At 42.4% G+C, this 18,909-nt stretch overlaps 1 protein-coding gene across 1 annotated transcript; it reads right to left on the reverse strand.

Annotated features, from left to right (window-relative positions):
- Positions 1 to 1,549: 1,549 nt before the first annotated feature.
- ADSL (adenylosuccinate lyase) lies at positions 1,550 to 18,853 on the reverse strand. The gene is made up of 13 exons (XM_050325272.1): positions 18,610 to 18,853; positions 14,087 to 14,290; positions 12,951 to 12,995; positions 12,087 to 12,166; positions 10,146 to 10,317; positions 9,794 to 9,840; positions 9,294 to 9,384; positions 8,422 to 8,491; positions 6,928 to 7,075; positions 5,150 to 5,240; positions 4,200 to 4,289; positions 2,008 to 2,184; positions 1,550 to 1,692 (listed from the first exon to the last, which is right to left on the reverse strand). The coding sequence occupies exons 1-13, from the start codon at positions 18,763 to 18,765 to the stop codon at positions 1,606 to 1,608; spliced, it is 1,458 nt and encodes a 485-aa protein (XP_050181229.1). The 5' UTR covers positions 18,766 to 18,853; the 3' UTR covers positions 1,550 to 1,605.
- Positions 18,854 to 18,909: the final 56 nt, after the last annotated feature.

Raw genomic sequence — 18,909 nt, forward strand, 5'->3', positions numbered from 1 at the left:
GTTCCAACAGTTTACAGCTGGCAGCCTCTGCTTAGAACAAAGATTTATTTCCAGATGATGAGAAAAGGTGCATTAACTGATCCTCTTCCCTGCAATTTCATTGTTGGTTTTTTGTTTTGTTGTTTTTTTTTTTAAGGAGGAAAGAGGACCAAAATAGGAAGACTTCTGCATATGTCTGTTTTCTTTCTTGGCTATCCATTTGAGTAATAGTCTGAAAATTACCAGCATTCAATTAGTTATCCTTTCCAAACAGATGGCTAATTAAATGTTAATAGCACAAGCAGGCAAAATGTTTTAAACACCATAAAACTCAGAAATGTTTGAGACATTTTGAATGCCATAATCTAGGGGCAAGGTAAAACCAGAGCAATCTCAATGAAGGGAAATCATGGCCTGAAGCTTCCCACTGCTCTACTTAATATAGACAAGCCTCATTAAAACCGTATTTTGAAATCCTCTTTAAACAGCGATGGCCTCAAAGACAGCAGGTAGCTCCTTTAAATTTGTTCTGCTTTTCTTAATTCTTTCCAGCAACCACACTTCAAAAATCATTCAGTAATCCCAGTCATTTCATCTCTGAGAATATGAATAAATGAGAAGCAAGAGGGAGCTTTTTATTGCACTGACACAAAAGAAGTGGTCTGTGATACAGTAACACTGGAAGAAGAGGTAAGGGAACCATTCCAGTTTAAGTCAAAGGGAGAAGAGTTTGGTCCAATACTGAATGGCCAGTAAGGCACAGACGTTACAAATCAGAACTTTTATGTCAGAAATAAAATCAAAGCTCTTGAATTTTTCTGGCACCCAGTGAATCCCAGCATAGTTTTTCTTTCCTTATCAGAAAAAAATTACTTGTAGTAGAGATCAACTTTCACATGTCTGATTCCACCTACCATTAAGTATCAATCACCTACAAGGTGATCAAGGACCACAAGGATTGTGGCCAAGGACCACAATCACAGCCAAATCACAATGGCTGGTTCCTAATCCAAACCTGCAAATATTATTTTCATCCAAACCTCCAAATATTATTTTCAGAAGCTACAGAGCCAGAAGTGCACTATTAAACTAGGAAGGGAGCACTAAAGGACGACCAGTTTGATCAGCCAAGTTCCATGGCCTCTCCCTTTCATCATTTCTACTGTTTTGGCCTATTTGCTCCCCAAATCACAGGACACTGAAAACCAGGACAAACTTTTATCAACTTTTGAGATACCTGTGGAGAAAGTTTCAGAGCAGATAAATAAGATGGAAATGGGAGTGGGCTCAGTTCCCTTTATCCCGCTCTTCAACAAGTCAGTCCTACATGCATGTCAGGCAGCACCTGGCATTGCTCTTTGACAGCTGGCAGTGCTCTTAAGGGCCAATGAAAAGTGCTGTGATAAAGTTACCTTGTCACAATCAAGTGTTTCTCAATAACTCAGCAAATGGAGGCTTGACTAAACAGCAGACAAAGAATGAAAAGCCCATCTGGAATCAAGGTGGCTGTAAACTCTGGGGGTTAAATGCACAACAGAGAACCAAAATAACATGACACAGTAAACAGATCTGGGTCAATAAGGCTTTTATTATCTTCTTGTACCCACACACCTTTGCAGACTATACCTAAAGTGCCAGGTCAATTTTCCCACCCATCTTGCCTTGGTATGGAATCATCGCTGGCCGAACCTCCTCCTTCAGGAATTTTGCCACCTGTTCAAGAAAGATGAGAAACAAAATTTGGAAAAGGGCTTGCCTTCTCCTCCCCATTCAGACCTGCTTGTCTCACTGGGGTCTCTCTTCCACAAAGACACCCAACACTCTGATACATCCTAGGTCAAAAGTGTAAAGCCCACAGGGAAGAAAGACAAGAAAGCCAAGGGAATCAAACGAGAGAAATGTGCCTGCCTTTGTAACATGGGCAGAGTTACACAGTATGTCCACTCTCTGGCATACAAAAGGATGCAGGATTAAACAACGGATTGCGTTACAATGCATAGCACCCACGGCCTCTTTCCACTGCTTTACCTGTTGAGGAGCACGTCCAGTGAAGGACGAGGGATCCAAGAGGCTTTCAAGTTTTTTATGGATAGGGTTGAAGTAAGGATCAGCACGGACACGGGCAATGAAGTCATTATCACCCCCTTCCTGTTTCACAACAGCGGCTGCTTGCTGGGAGAGAACACGAATCTTCTCATGGCAATCCTGTAGTTACAGGAGGAAGAAGATAGGAAAAGAAAAAAGTCATTCCAGTGCTACTGACAGCACATGCTTATCGTGCCAGCTTGTGCAGGAGGGGGAAATATCCAAGTGTATGGCCCCGGACAGCACACCAGTGAGACACAGTTTGGACTGCAGTGTCTCATACACCCCTACATTAAAGCAAGATTTTTTCATCTTTCCACATCTGCCCTTTGAAGTTAAAATAGTCTGAATGTCACACACATTCCATGTTGAATTATACCACAAACTTATGACACTAGAATCCTTTATATTTCTTCAAATTTCCCAAATACTTTTAGATGTCTCTTTAGGATTTTTTTTTCAGTTGCAAACAATGTAAAACATCTACAGATTCGGAAAAAGGAAAAGAAAAGAATCTGTCCAACCTAACAAGCAGTAAGACTATGGAAACCATGGCTTACATAAGGAACAGACTGAGGAAAAAAAAAACCACCTTACAAACCTGAGAGCCTTGGGACATTCTGTCCCAAATAACCCTCACATGACACTAAGACTGCCAAAACACTTGTAACAATTTTTCTAAAAGACTTCTTATCCCCTGACTTACTGTGAAATCAATCTGTAAGAACAAAGGAACACAATTATAGTCAGTGACCGCCTGCAAAATCAGATGCTGCCATACAGCACCTAAAGTACACTCATGTAGTTCCATTTACAGCCATGGAAGAACCTTCTCCTCATCTCCCTGTTCCCTCCAGCCAAGTATCATTTTGCTCCAGCACTGACCTGCCTCAGCTGAACAGATCTGTCCTCTCAGTGTTTGGAGGAGGGAGCTGTTTAATAGTGCGGAAAGGAAATGAGTTGAGTGGGAGGTGGGGAAAGCCTAGAAAATGTCCTCCCCAAAGTTCCCAGTATAGGAAAACAGAACATATGAACACCTTTTATACATGTACATCTCTATAGGTGTGTGATGAAACAGCACCAGAAAGAAGCCAGGCCAATAACAGATACAAATGAATTGCAGAATCACATTCTTCATTATAATAGAAGTAGAGAAGACTGTTTAAGAACAGGATACTTTAGAAACAGAGCCAGCTGTAAAGATAAAGAAACTTATTCACATGATGTGACCCCTTAAAACATTTAGTTAGGAAGCTTAGTCACTGACCCAGTGACAAATATAAGAGACAAAGGGAAAAAAATAGGGAAAAGGATGTTTTCTGATTAACAGCATGGCTGAGTTGCCACAAGTGTTTCAGAAAACCAGAACCACATATATTCTGCTCAAAGCTTCTATCAAAACCCTTCTGCTAATTACTATCTTGCAAGTTTAACTTCTGTCCCTGATGTGGAAATAATCATAGAATTAAAAATTACTATCTAAAAGGTAAGTGAAAATAAGCTATTTTATTAAGATGTAAATTTGATTATCAATTTTGATCTGAATAATGAAATTAAATGATATGGCAATATAATCTAATTGTGTCTGTATTTATTTGCTAAAGAAAATATTTAATTTCAGTTTGCTTGAATACAGAAAAGTGAATGAAGTACTGTAAACAAAGCTGTTAATATACTATACCGAATTAGGGAAGAATGACACATGAATGAATGGTTCAGAATGGTCTTACTTGCTTTTTTGTTAAAGGACTGATTCATTCTCTTATAATTTATAAGGTAGCCAACTGCCAACATGCTCCATTTAAAGAAACCCGGCCTGTGCTTCAAGTTCCTTCAAGCACTTACAAAAGGAAAACGCCTACTAGCATTTAATACAAAAATACTTCTCCCTCTTCTCCAGCAGGCAGTCAGATGAGTTCTAACACAGTGTACCTAACAAAAATACGGATCTCCACAACTGCTCTCCCCTCAGAGGGCAGAGTCGGGCTTTGCAGCACCAGTGTAATATTAACAACTCTGTGGGAGCAGGTGAAGAGCAAAGAAAGGTGAGATAGGACAAGAGCCCAGATACTTTTGTTTCTCAGGAGACAAACACCAAGCAGGGAACAAAGGTATTTCAGACACTGCAGTTGTACCTGACGATTGCCCCCTGCTTTCACCATCGCCATGATTATATTCTCTGTGGCCATGAATGGCAGCTCCTGCCGGATCCTCCTCTCAATCACCTTAAACAAAACAAACAGAAAAAAGAAACAGCATTATAGAAATTCTGCAGGCAACTGTGACTACCAATGAAGTTTTTCCACTCCCTTTGAATCTCCAGGACTGGACAATGATCACTGAATCATAAAACAGTTTGGGTTAGAAGGGACCTCTAAAGGCCACCGACTCCAATCCCCCTACAAAGAGCAGGGACGTTTTCAACATGATCAGGTTGCTCAGAGCTGCATCCAACTTGACCTTGAATGTTTTCACGGATGGGGCATCTACCAGCTCTCTGGACAACCACCACCCTCACTGAGAGTGTTTCATCACCCTCACTGTAAAAACTTCTTTCCTACATCACCTAAATCATCCCTCCATCAGTTTAAACCATTACCCCTTGTCCTACTGTAATAGGCTCTGCTAAATGGTTTGTCCCCATGATGCAAAGACAATTTCTCCTTTTGAACTTAGCTCTGGAAATTCAGGTATTAAAGCTGATAATACTTAGAAGCTGTATCTTGTGAGGGACATTACTGTGGAAAAAATGTACAATGATTTTTTTCTAACCTGTGTTAAGTTACAGGATTGTATGAGATCTGTCTTGACAGTATCTTTTGCTGCTAATTTCTACAGATCCATTCTGTAGTTTGGGGAAAAATACCCTTTGTGAGAAATTTTGAATTTACTCTCTTTTGGCTTCAACAAGTTACCCCTTCACATATGTCCCACAAACAGTGAGAATATGGCAAGAACAGAGAGCAAAATTCAAAAAAACCATTTGAACTAGCAGATGAAAATGTAATCCTTTGAGTGGGAAGATTTTCACACACTTTGGCATAGCTGCAGCATTACCAAGGACACATATTATCTCCTGCTTTACCTTTGGATACACCACGAGTCCCTCGGAGATATTCTGCAGAGTGCTCAGGATGATGTCAGCTGTCAGGAAAGCTTCAGCCAGACACACGCGCCTGCAAAGCACACGCACCCAGAGCCCAGTTAGCAACACAGGCCATGTTCCAGTCTACCTCAGATCCTTTAGTTTCTGCAAATCATTCTGTAAATAGCATTACTGTGGCCCTAAGGCTGGAACTGTTCTTTTTCTTTTTGGTCAGTAGAGACAGAGGGAAAAGAGAAAGAGTGAAGGCACACATAGAAAGCTCCAAGATAATTCAGTGATTACACAGGTAGGAAAGAGGGCAGCAATTTACAGTATCTTCCCCTTCGTGTTCTATGTTGAACTGTCTACTGATCCTACCCTCCAGGAGTAAGACATCCTGCACACTTATGCTGTGCCTGGCTGCGCTCAGTGGGTAACTTCCAAAGTGATCCATGCATTTGGTGGGGGCTTCCTCCAAGAAACCAGTTCCTGGTCACAAAGGAGGGTCCTGACAAAAAGCAAAGGAGGGAAAGGAGCAGTGGCAACTGAGCTGTATCAGGCAAAAGGCTCTGTGTCACAGTGCAGCAAACACAGCACCATCCATCTGTGACAGCAGGGCCTGGCCCATTCTAAACTGTGATCTTTTAAAATATCCTAGTACTTGTGCTACACCTAAGCCCTCCAACTCTACCACACTCTCTTAAAAGCAATTTTGCTGGTTTGTAGATTGATTGAATTTTGTCTGGCTTGCTCTGCCTTCCAAAACACTATAGCTTTAACAAAAACAAAAAATTCCAAGGCACAGATTTCTATAACTGCTTTATGAAGTGGACAAATGCCTTTCTATCAGATGAGATGAAAATAAAATTTGAAACATTCCAGTACATCTCTCAACACTTGGTAGCTATTCGGAAATAAACACACTGTATCAATCAGTATCCAATTTCTTAAATTTACATTGTTTTCTGCTTCCTATGCAGCTCTTAATGAGACTAGCAGCTGTAGAGTAAAGTCCTTTTGGGAAAAGATCTTGTATGCTTGCGTGAAATTTTATGCAGACATTATGTTTGTGGAGACATTTTAAAAACAACATTTAGTACTAACCAAAAGATGGAAGCATTGAATTTAATTGCTTTAATTTACCTGATAATAATTACAGATAACCTTTGCTCAGTTCAAAACAGTCATAATGAATAATCATCAAATATAGCAAAGTTTGCTGTGCAATGTCCGAAAGAGATGCACAGATTTTCATGAAACATTATTTAAAAAAGATAAGTAGTTGTGCTCTTTCTCTAGGATCTGAATTACTTCTTGTAAAGAGCATTTTACAAATAGATTAAAATAAGTTTCTTCAGATTATTTGGAGGGTTAAGGTATTACTGATAAAATGATGGATTATTCTTTAAGAAGTTAAAAAGATCGGGGTCAAAAAACACATTCAAAATAGATAGGGAGAAGAATTTGAGACGTGTGAGTAGTTATAATACACTGTTGAAACAGGAAGATTATAAGAGTAGTGTATTACCATGGCTTCTATATCCCTCCCTCTCTTGGCAAATTTACATTGAAGAAGATCTTGGCATCAAAAAAACCTAACTGTTTTTATCTGTTCTTACAGAGGAAACCAGTTTTTAGTCTCTAGGTCCTACTGAGACTGCTTATTGTCAAGGCGGTAGCTTGTGGTTTTAGTTTAAAAATAGCATTTTCTAAATAGATCAAAGGACCTTCCTGAACAAGACTCTCTGAAATTGCAGCATTGCACAGTCTAAACAAACCTGTTGGCACTGTCGTCCAACGTCCGCTCAAACCACTGCACGGAGGCTGTTTGGAGGGGGTCCATCACCAGGGTCATCAGGTGTCGAGCGAGGCTGCAGCAGCGCTCTGAGCGCATTGGATTCCTCTTGTAAGGCATGGCACTTGAACCTGCGAGAGGAGAAAGAGGGATGGAAACGGTGCAGCAGAAGCAGTGCATTCAGGAAGAAGAGATGAAGGTCCTCCCCCAAATAAGAAAAGGGTGTCAGGAATTGCGGTTTTGTAATGGCCAGTCTTCGCGAGCGAAGATCCGGGGAAGGTCTTTACACCTTCCAGCCTGCGCATTGGATTTTTTAGGTGAGACACAGTGTGCGCGGAACTGAGCCCACCCTTTAATCCTAAGGTTCATCTGCCGGGGCCAAGCGAGCTTGGACGGTGGCAGCGAGGTCCTTAGGACGTAGGTGGGTTGCCTTTTTAAGGGCTAACGAGCCCCACCTGCCCGGGAGTGGCCCTGACCGGGAATCGAACCCGGGCCTCGGCGGTGACAGTGCCGCGCCCTTACCACTAGACCACCAGGGGCTCCTGCGGTTTTGACTAAAGCCTCAAAACACAATGGTTTTCTAAGGACAATATGGAACAAAGAAAATGACACCACCACCATCCCCTTCAGATCCGAAACATCAAAATGTGGGGAGAGAAAAAGTGAGAAAACATTTTTGCAATTCTGCAAAACAGAAATACTACCCCATAAAACAAGGAAATAGTCTTAGTTTTTAATGTAGTATTTAGCAACGATCTCTCTAGGCTACCCATGGCATCCTTGGCAGTGTTCAAGGCTCCATCTGCTTAGTAACACTGTCCTTCAAAGTCAGATACTTAAACTGCTGCCTGTTGCTCTAGTGAGTGAACCATCCAAAGAATGCAGAATGGCAGAAGTAACAGACAGGACTAAAGTTTAATTTGCAGATTCAATCCTGTACAACTATTTAGAGGACCTGAACTTACTTTCAGCTGAGAGCCAAAACTCTACATTTCCTCCTCCCTTTCTACCAATGTCAGAAATCACATAATCAGCATTCTTCCGGCAAGGGTCCAGCCTCGTTTCATTGTTCCAAATTTGTCTGCTTACAAAGATCAAAATGCTGAGTCAAGCTGAAAATCTACAGTTCCAGTCAGCTTCATGAGGAATGGAAAACACTAAGTAGTCCTCAGACCCAAGCCTTCCTCTCCAGGCAATGAGACATGCATGGCTACATCTGCTCTCCCCCCAGACACTGGAAGTGTGCAAATACAAATCTGATTTTAATTACTTAATATCCAGAAACCTTTAGGTAAGGTGATTTTTCTTCCTTCTTCCCCCCTTTTTATTTTAAAAGGACTCAAAATACTAACAAGGTCAACCCCAGCTAATTTAAAGCAACTTCTGCCAGTGACATTTCTAAGTTTGTTTAAACAGCAGCACCAACATAAATGAAAAGACACATACACCAATCCAGGAAGGGTCTCTCATCTCTTACCAATCTGGTCTTTCTCAAAAGGCTCTTCTATCTCCTTGAGGTTGGCCAAAAGACGAATGTCAGTGCAAATCTAGAAAGAAAGCACAAATTAACAAACAGAACCACAATAACATCCACCAATATATACTCGTATTATCGCACTTTGGAGAAGGGTTTGCATCTGTGTCTAAGAAGTAAACTGCAGGCAATGAAAAATTTGGCAAAAAACTGACACTGCAATCATAGTTCCTGGCCTAAAAATGTCAGCCAAGAAAACATTAAGAAAACAGCCACTGCATTAGAACAGGACTCCAAGGAAGGCAAACGTGCACAGAATGGAAGATGGACCAGGGGAGAACACAGAAAATGCATAACAAAATTACACAGTGATTTGCAAATGCAGATAATGTGTGCTCACTGAATCAGGAAAAAACTAAAACAAAAGAAAATACCATAGATCACTTTAGCCCAAGAGGAGGAAGAGAAGGGAGGGAACAGAGACAAGTCAGTGAAAACAATCCATAAGGACACCATTATCATAGAAGCAATTAATTAGGAGCAAATGGTGAAATTTAAAAATTCATACACCACTAGGAAGGACATTTACTCTAATTGGATCAGTTTTTCATAGATTAGACTACTGTCTGGTGTGGAATTTGTTAATCCACCTTAAAATCCGTTCAGCAGATCTGCTTTATTTATCACTTGTCTGAAGATCTTTGAGATTTGAGCACTAGGCATGTAACCAGCGGTGAATTTACATGATCACAAAGAAGACAGCTGAACAAGGAGCACCAATATTTCTTGAGAAGAGCGTTCTGCACTATGAGCACTTTCTCTTCAAGATCTAAAATGTTTCCTACTCTTCCCATGTATCCAAGTAGGGAGCTCACCTTGTGTATAGATGCCCCCAGACTGGCCAGCACAGACAGGACTCCAATATCCACCTTGCGACTGTAGGTCTGCCCTGTGACCATGTAAGCCCTAGAAATAAGCACAGAATTTGAGTGTTGTTCCAGACAAACACAAGAGCGCTGCAAGACTTGGAGCAAGGAGATGGCTCAAAGCGGAGGGTTGTCACTCTGCCCTGATGGGAATAACTTTGGATTCAGGCTGTCAATTTCTTGGGGCTGCATGCAGATGGGAGAGAGGAAAAGAGAGGAAAAATGGACAGCTGTGCTTTGACAGAGAGACAAGTAGAAGTGGCCTATTTAGGAGGTGAAATTTCACGCGAGAAGCTGCAACTGGGAATGGAAGATGGCAAGGAGGGATAAGAGAACATCAGCACAGATGTCAGTTTGGCAGCTTGGGGAATCTGGGCCAGCACCACCAGCAGGAGTCACACTTTGCTAACACCAAATATAGGTGACTAAGTATGTTGCTTGTTACATACCGCTTAAATCCTGCCTTTGCAGTCACTAATCTGTCCAGTTCTTCGACCTTGGGATGAAGAAAAAAATAAAACAGCTCAAAATACAACAACTCAGTAAGGTCAGCAAGAGCAAAACCGATCCTATGCTTTTCTTAGTTTACTGTCAAAACACGGTTTACTTTCTGCAAAGCATTGCCCTGCCCCCGAATTCTGCTCACTTTTGCACAGAGCCTTGTCAGCGAGCCCCAGAAGGATTGCAATGCCCTCGTGAATTTGAAGCCAGAATTTCCGTGTTCCCTCAAAGAGAAAACAGCATTCTAGAATGGAAAATTGCCAAGACTGCAAAGTCTATGCCCTGGGCTGTCTGACGTACTTTATTATGGTCTCCCTCAAAGAGCTGCAAGAAGCTGGCTTGAGTGCCAGTGGTGCCTTTTACACCCCGAAAGCGCAGATCATCCCGAGCCCGCTCCAGGCTCTGCAGGTCCATGCACAAGTCCTGAATCCACAAACAGCAGCGTTTCCCCACAGTGGTGAGCTGGGCAGGTCTGAAAACAAGGAACAGAATGTGACTCATTAAGGACCATGCCCAGTAACTCCACAAGGACCACACTTTGCTCCGAGTCTGCCGTTAAGATGTCTTTGCAGGTTAATTCTCTGACTCATCTGAGCAGAAATTAACAAGGTTTGGCTTATGCTGGAAGATGTACTAATACATGTATATCCCCAGTAAATGGTACTGAAGATACAGTCATTCCTTTCAGGAATTCGATGTAATTCCACTACGAGAAAACAGCAATCATCATGTCCATGTGTGCCAGGAGGGCGCTCTCTGCCGGCCTGCAGGGGGCTGTGACAAACGGGGGCTGCATCTGTGCCCCACCCCAATTCCGCTCGCCCAGAGCAAGGGGGGCATCCTGACTGACTTAGAGCACTGGTGTGAAATTCTCAGCATAGAAACATCTGTCTTCACGTTGTGATTTTAAAGTATTCCTCTCAGGGACTGTTTTGGTTTTTTTTATTTATGAAGCTGCGTTCCTCAGCTCCTGGGCAAACATGCATTAATGATGCTGTCAGCCAGCCCTTCTTGTAAGACCTCCACCTGGTCACTTCAACTACACTGACACCCTGCCAATGCTCTGAGGTGAAAAAAGGAGTGTTATGCAGAACTCAGAAGCTGAAATATTTCAAATTATTGACATGAACTCCAAAACCAACCTCTACACTACTTCCAAAAAAAGCATATGCACATGAACAAGGCTCAGACATAAAAAGGAAGCAGGGACAGGTGATCCAGGATGAATACAAAGAAGCTATTGAACACTGCAGGGATGGGGCAAGGAACATCAAAACCCACCTGGATGAATTTAGTGTGGGGTGTGAAAGGCAAAAAGACAGGCCTCTGCAAGTACATAAGCAGGAAAAGGGGAAGGTGAGAGAAAACACGGACCTGACTGTAAATGCAGGAAAGACCCTGATGACAAAGGACACTGAAAAGGTTGAGGCATCAACGCCACCTTCACCTTAGTTTTTATGATTTCACCTGGCATACACTTCTTGAATACTCCTTTGTCCTCTTTCCAAAAGCCAAAATAAAAGTAAGCACAGAGAATACTGCTCCAAGTTGTAGCTGAAGATGGCCCTCAGACTAGAGCTGATGGAACTGACGTGCCATATACAGCAAGACAATCACAGACCTGACCTGATGCTTTCACTCTCCTTTGAGAGAAATTTTTAAGTGCCAGACACAGAGCCTGACATGACCTGTGCTTAATTTCCCTGCCTCTGGTGTTCCACATCACTGGGGCTTACGTCATGGTGTAGTTTATTGCATCTGAAAACAGTCTTCATGAAGCAGATTAAAGTACCCCAACAACAGAACAACTCACATCTCGTTGTCCTTTGACTTAGTAGCTGTAGTAACAGGCAGCCATTAAAAGACTTCCTAAGTTGCAGTTGGAAATAACTTAGGGAAAAACAAAGAAACTGTAACTGGAAGACAGGATTACTGCAATTCCCAGTCACACTCTTTTGAAACAGACCAGAATATGCACATTTGTGTTTGCCTGGAAGTCATTCTTGATGAAGTTGTATTAAAGCAACTGCTGACAGCTAGTCAAAGCAACAGTCCAATTTCCTGAGACAAGCCTGGACCCAGGCACATACTCTTTTTCTGAACTACCAACACCTTAATGATGTCCAGCAATACCAACTGCCTCTGGCCAGAGATGGGACAAAGGATGAAAGCAAGCAGTGGCAGGCCAATTTAACCAAAGCACAGACCACACAATGAAAGCAAAGGCTGATGGCTACTTACTGGTAGTGAGTGAAGCCCAAAGTAGGCATGTCAGCATACTTCTCAGCAAAGTCGGCCAGCCGGCTGATTACCCTTGCGAGCTGGTGGAAGCAGGAAGGATACACAAGAGGTGGAATGAGAGAGAAAAAAACCAACCCAAACAACACAGCAGCAGCTAGCAAAGGACAACATTGTTAGAAACAGCGGAGGGAAACAACTGTGCAGTTTTTGAATAGCCCCCTCTAGTTGTAGAATATGGCACATTTCATTTTTTCAGGGCACGCAATTTCTGCTTGCCACAAAACTCAAGCGAGACATAACACAAGTTGTTGGACTTCAGCTCAAATTAGTCTCATTCTCATGCCCAGCCCAATCCTGCAGTTGGTTCATCCTTGGGTATTTCCTTTATTCCTGGAAACAGTCAGAAATAAAGTTGATTTCGGCACAATTGACACACACACAGCTCAGGGCAAACTGGGTGCCAAGACATTCAGCTCAGACAGACAACACTGCACTACACTCCCTCTATGCCTGATATCAGGAAATTGTATTATATAGTTTCTTGAATGCTGACACACTCCCAGGAATATAGTTAAGGGGAAGCCTAAGTTGACCACAAAAGCAATACAGTTGCTTTCTGAAACTGTTACCTGTGGCACAGATAAACAAGGAGCTGCTTATAATTCCCACTGTGAGCAAAGAAATTTTGGGGAAAGACTTGAGAAAGGAAAGAAAGGTAACTGTTCACATTCTTAAGAATAACCCAGACAGACAGTTCCTCCTAGCTTCCCAGAAAGGCTTAGGAAATTCCAAGTTAAACACAGGCTATTAACAGGACATGAGTGCTTCTCAGTTCTGAGATACTGTGCACAACTGCTTTCTCACCTTGGGTAGCAGCAGGTTAAACCCATCACGGAGGACGATCAGATCCTGAAAGAAGCAAAGAAAGGAACTTTGGGCCATGTCTAAAAGGCCAGAAATAATGTTTATCTCAGACATGATACATATAATTAAAATATGCTTCGCTGAATCAAAAGTCTCTTCTTAAAACAAATTCTTTGCTTTCCTTCTTGTAACAGAACTTGCACATGACTGGATCCATCACTGCTCCTTTTATACTATCCACAGAAAGTCATAATGAGTGGTAGGAGATCTGTTTCCACCAACTGCCTATCAATAATTATTTTGAGTTACTCAGGATGCCCATGGCATGACAGACTAAATCATACAGTCCCAAGTGGAAAATACAGGCACTGTAAGTTAAAGGCAGCAGTAGAGTACAGGGACTGCTGTGGTACCAGTCATCTTTACTCCTTCTTGGTACAGTTAGATCCAAGTGTCACAAGGAAGGTGATATTACATAAAAGCCAAACGGGCTTGCAAAAGGGTAGATAAAAAATAATCACACAGCAGCTTCTCATACAGCAAAAGCAGTTGTGAAGTTGTAATAGCTTGGACAGCAACATACACTGAGAAATTAGGCTTCAGTTTGTACTAAGTTTTGGACAGCTTTTTCACAGATGTTTTATGGTTCTGTAGAATGGTGGTATTTCCTTTTTCACTTAACACACTTGTCCATTCCCTTGGCCTGAAAAGCTTGTTTTACCCTGAACAAAAGCAGGGATTCCAAGCAGCAATTGGAACCTTATGGGCCTTGTTTCATAAGTCAGTAACTCCTGTCCTGGTGGTGTAACTGACAATTCACAGAGTTCACATGTTTCTGCCTGTGTTTGCAACTCGCATCTCTTATCTCCTTGAATATTTAACATGCAAGCAGAGCTTAGGGAACAATCAGGTCCCAAACAGATCTTGCTTCACATCAAAAGAAAGAAGGCAAGAGGAGCTTTCCTTCCTAGGGTAGCTAGATCAAAGGGGAATTAACTTCAACAGTAAAATTAATAAAATATCTGAAAATCTATTTAATATTTTATAAAGAAAAGTTTATAAAGAGCTATCAAATAAGCAGTTGTAGCTTTGTTTTGCTCAGCTCTGCATGCAGGAAACTGAAAATACTATGTTACCGTGTTATCCCCTACGTAACAGGAAGTTGCTCCAAGGTGAATGATGGCTGCAGCTTTTGGACAGCAGTGGGCAAAGGTGTGAACGTGGGCCATCACATCGTGACGCAGCTTCTTCTCTTCCTCTGCTGCCATCTTGAAGTCAATGTTGTCCAGATTTGCTTCCATCTCCTGTATCTGCTCATCTGTGATAGGAAGCCCAAGTGACTGCAAAGGGAAAAGAACTTTCTATTGCTTTTTCTCTTTGTCAATGAAATTGAGACAGAAGATATTTAGATCATTTACTCCCATATGGCATCTCACAGAGGCATGGCAATCTGGCATAATCAAGAGTTTTAAGTGCAAATGCTCCTATTCTAGGGCTCTCCAACCTTCCAACCTTTTCCAAGAGGATAGGACAGTGTTCATTCTTAGATGTTCCTCTTGGGCTTCATACTTTCCTCAGGCAGGTAACATTCTTGTCACAACTACAGAAAGTAAGGCACATGGGAAAAACTGATATAGAATGATATAATGAGTATAATGAAGTTTACCCTTTGGGTAAAGAAAAATCCAGCTACCGTGTGACTAAACAGCTTGTGTCAGGAAGAACTCTTTGGACCACATCTAGACCTATACAACTGTAAACAGCTGGCTTAGAACACAGAGCAAGGTACATATGTTTGTACCTTTCCAAAAGTCCTGAAGTTCTGAATCTGAAACCTTGTGAAATCAGTTATTTGATCTGGAAGCAGGAGATGAATGCTCCTAGTTCATGTCACAAAATGATTGCTAGAGCTTTTTAGCAAGTTTAAAAACAAAAATAACAAGACTTAAAAACAAAGATAGCAAACCACAGAATTATACACTGGTATAACTCTCGCACAAGCTAAGACGAGAAAACCAGTCACAAGCTAACTGAGGAAAAATGTCCTTTCCCGATACTGAGAATTTAAAAGTCTCACAATGAACTTGGCATTACTGCCTTTTCCAAACCAAAACGCTATTGTTCTGTGCATTAGTAATGAGAAGTCACTGACCGGGAAGCTTCTAGGATTCAATGTCTTTTAAAAGCTGATTCTGCTCAGAATCAAACTGACTGAAAAAATGTTTTGCAGTGAAACCTGGAACTAAAGATGACAGCAAGTGAAGCAGAGGTGTCCTCGAGGTCCTCATCAGATAATCCGTACCTAAACTTACAATGTTGCAAGTGTATACATGACCATGACTGTCCAGATAAATGACGAAAAGCACCTGGCCCCAGACTTCTGCCTTTGATGTGCACTGATACAAACTGCAACTGCCTGAAAGCACACAGGCAACTCAGCAGGCAACACACTCCTGTGCCCAGATTAAAACTTCATGCCTTGTTCAGACATCCATGATTCACTGGGAAAAGTTGACCACAGTATGCAGTCGTACAAAGAAGAAATGACCTAAAAAAAAAAGGGGACTACTGGTCACAGGAATACCTGCAAGACAGGGTAGTGCCAAGACAAATTATGTCCCCATCTGTCCACAAACAGCACGTGAGGCCTCTTTCCTATGAGCTTTTGCTGATATTGGCAGTACCTCAGGAAGAAAACAATCGAATGTCCTTCAAACCTGTGTACTCAAGAAAACTAAGTAAGAAAACTACATGAGAGAGAACACGAGGTTTTCCCCAAAGCACCACAGTGCTCTCTGGACTGAGCTTGTAAGGTGTCATTCCTCTGAGATCGTTCCAATATTCTGATGTGCCACTATGAAAGCTATGACTGTTCATCACTATCCCTAAAGAGAAGAGCAGAGCAGGCAGAACAGCTCCTGCAAACAGACTGAGAACACTGGGTTGCTCATCTAATAAAGAACACGTGACAGAAAAATAATGAAATGTAAATTGGACAACAAAATTGACAGAGGCTACCGTAGGCTCTTAAAAGAGAGAAGACATTTGTCTTTTACATGTGCAAAACATACCGTAACTCAGTTTGATGCTGCAAGATGTCAAAGCTATTTCTATGAGAAGGGAGATCAACACGAAATTTGTACTTGACTTTCAAATAACATTGTTAAGGTCAAGAATTCAAGATTTAAAAAAGTGCTAACAGAAGTATTATAATACAAATGAATTAATGCAAAAAAAATAAACTAGAGTTTTGGGATGGGTATAAACTCACATGCTTCAGCTCTTAACCCAAACTTTGACTACTGTCAGTTGGGAAAAGATTAGCTTCTCTTACTAATCACATACTTAGCCAAATTTCCTCTTTCAAACTCCTGGTATTGTCTCCTGAAAGGAACAAAACACTCTATAGACTTTCTGTCTAATTCAGTTTCCAATGAAATATTTTTTCAGTTCTTATTTCACTGATTTCAAGTGAAAATTTCTTCTATTAAGTAGGGTGAATACTGAAACCATTTGCCTGGTCCCATGCTTTACCTAAAATTTTATCACTAAACAGCATGTCCTCTTTTACTACTTCTCTGCAACTTTGAGAAAACCTATGGTTAGATCTTCCTAATTCTGATTTACTGTAAGACAAGAGTAACTATTGCCCAGGGTTCATTCATTACTTTTTGTTTTCCAATGTATCCAAAAAGAAATGCTATGTATCTTCAGTAAGGATAACCAAAGAAGCCACATATGCATATCTTGAAATCAGGTAAGTACTGCAGTAAATAGTGCAGCCCTAGTTCATTTATTGTTTGTCTTGGGTTCATTTTTTTCCCATAGAAATACAGTGCATCTTCTATAAGAAGTTTCTTCAAAAGAAACTGTTTGTATCTATAACTAGCAGATCACTGACAGAGCTAACAGGTGCTGGCTCTTCCTCCTTTAGTCCAAGGCTGACATTTGATGACAAACTAGTCTGGAATGAAGAGGCAGATAAAAATAGCAGTCTCCCTCTGCCCACAACGAAAAGAGAGAAGAAGTCTCAAGACTTTTCTCTACTTTCTGGGGACAAAACTCTAGGGAGGCAATGAGAAGGAAAGCAAGGGTCAAGAGACAAGGGAGGCATCAGTTCAGGGCTTGGGAGTGGAAACCTAGAAGTCTCACACTGGCTCTTTCAAGCAGATCACTTTCTCCTATTGGGCAACTTGCATATTTTGTTCTTGAATGGTAGTGCTAGAATTGATATAACTATGTTTAAATTGCCATGCTGCAGCATGCAAAGCTCCTTAAGCATGTTTTCATGGTATTGGGATTTCCTGTCCTACATGAGATTTGCATCGATTTGCCTGCTCGCTCCAGTATATGAACTATGAGAAAATCAAGCGTGTGGTACTTCAGAAGGTGACTCCTATTTAGCACAGCTGTATAATTACATCTTCAGCTTCTAAAAAAACCATCACATTTGGTGCAGCATACTATTGACGAGGCTGCTGTAGCAGTATGATCCTTGAATGGAGAAGAAACATGTTAATGGCACTGTTGTTCATTCTTCAGCAAGGTGCTTTTCTGCCCTTACACTAATAGTAACAGCCAGACCTAGCGCTCGGATTGCTTCCTAACAATCCCAGTACTTCGAAAACAGAAACTGGACTACGCACAAAACAAATGGGCAACTCTTGAGTCTGAAAGGTAAAGCCATTCTGTCAGAAGGTGGGGTGGGTTTGTGTGGTTTTTCTTTGGGTTCTTTTGGGGAACGCATTACAGCTTTTTCACTGGTAAGAATCTCCCTCCCAGTCACAAGGAATCAAGTTAGCGGATCCTCAAAACTGATTGTGTCTCAACCAAGACTTAATAATTGCTGAACACATATCGCTAATTAGGATCAAAGTCCAAGTAAAAAGGTTTAGCTTAAACTACATTTTAAAAACGTTAACTTCATAGACTCTACTAACACAACAGCTTGCAATCATATGGACATACTCTCAGCTGCTGCTACCTAGTAGTTGAATTAATGCACAATATCTAGTCTTTTGTGGTATTTTTTTTTTTTTGTGGTACTTGGCCTATAAGAAACATCACAAGCACTTCTGCAGTAACCGTTCGGCCCTCTTTGGTCAAAAGTAAACTTCTCTCGGAATTAAGTGCTATGTAAAAACAACTGGCTGCAGATGCAGGGGGTGGTCCGGTTGGCATGGACTGACAGCCATGGGATTGAACGGGAGAGAGGACCTCACCCGTCACACCTCCTGAAAAGCAAACAGCCGAGCGCTTCAGAAGGACAGTGATGTTTGCTCAGAGGCAACCCCTCACCAAAAACTGCTTAGCAGAGCTTTTACGAAACTAATTTCACAAAGAAGGGAAAAGTGCAAGGGGGAGTGTAGGAGACGAGAAGAGGCGATTTGCTGAGGGGCGACAGGTATGTGGAGAATTGTGTACAGAGGGATGGGTAACCCTGACCTCCCACCCCCTGCCTCCCCTCTGCCCCCCGAAACACGCGAAGGGGTTCCTGCAGGTTGTTCTGGTCGGTCTTCCCGAAGGCAGCTCCAGGAAGGCACGGTTCCCGGCCCTCCTCTCCCAGGGCCCTGAAGGGAAACGGGACGCGGGGAAGCCTCGACACCACACTCCCCCCTCCCCGGGCCGCTCTGCCCTCAGCGCCCCGTCCCACCGTTACCTTCTCAGCCTGGGCGAGGTAGAGCCAGAGGCGGCGCCAAGTGCCGAACTTCTTCCTCTCGCTGAAGTTGTAGCCCATCTCGGCGCTGGCGTACCGCGACACCAGCGGGGAGCGGTACCGCGCCATCACGTCCTCCTCCTCTCCGGGGGCCGCCATGGCAGCGCTTGCGGGGCAGGGCGATCACCGGCACCGGGCAGAGCCCGCGGGCAGCGGGGGATAAGGGCGGGCGGCGGCCCCGCCCCGCGGCCCTCAGGCGACCCCGCCCCCGCCGCCATGGTGGGCCCGGCTCGGGCCCTCGGC

Source organism: Myiozetetes cayanensis, unplaced genomic scaffold, assembly GCF_022539395.1.
Source record: "Myiozetetes cayanensis isolate MyiCay16 unplaced genomic scaffold, myiCay2020 scf3, whole genome shotgun sequence".
NCBI classification, from domain to species: domain Eukaryota; kingdom Metazoa; phylum Chordata; class Aves; order Passeriformes; family Tyrannidae; genus Myiozetetes; species Myiozetetes cayanensis.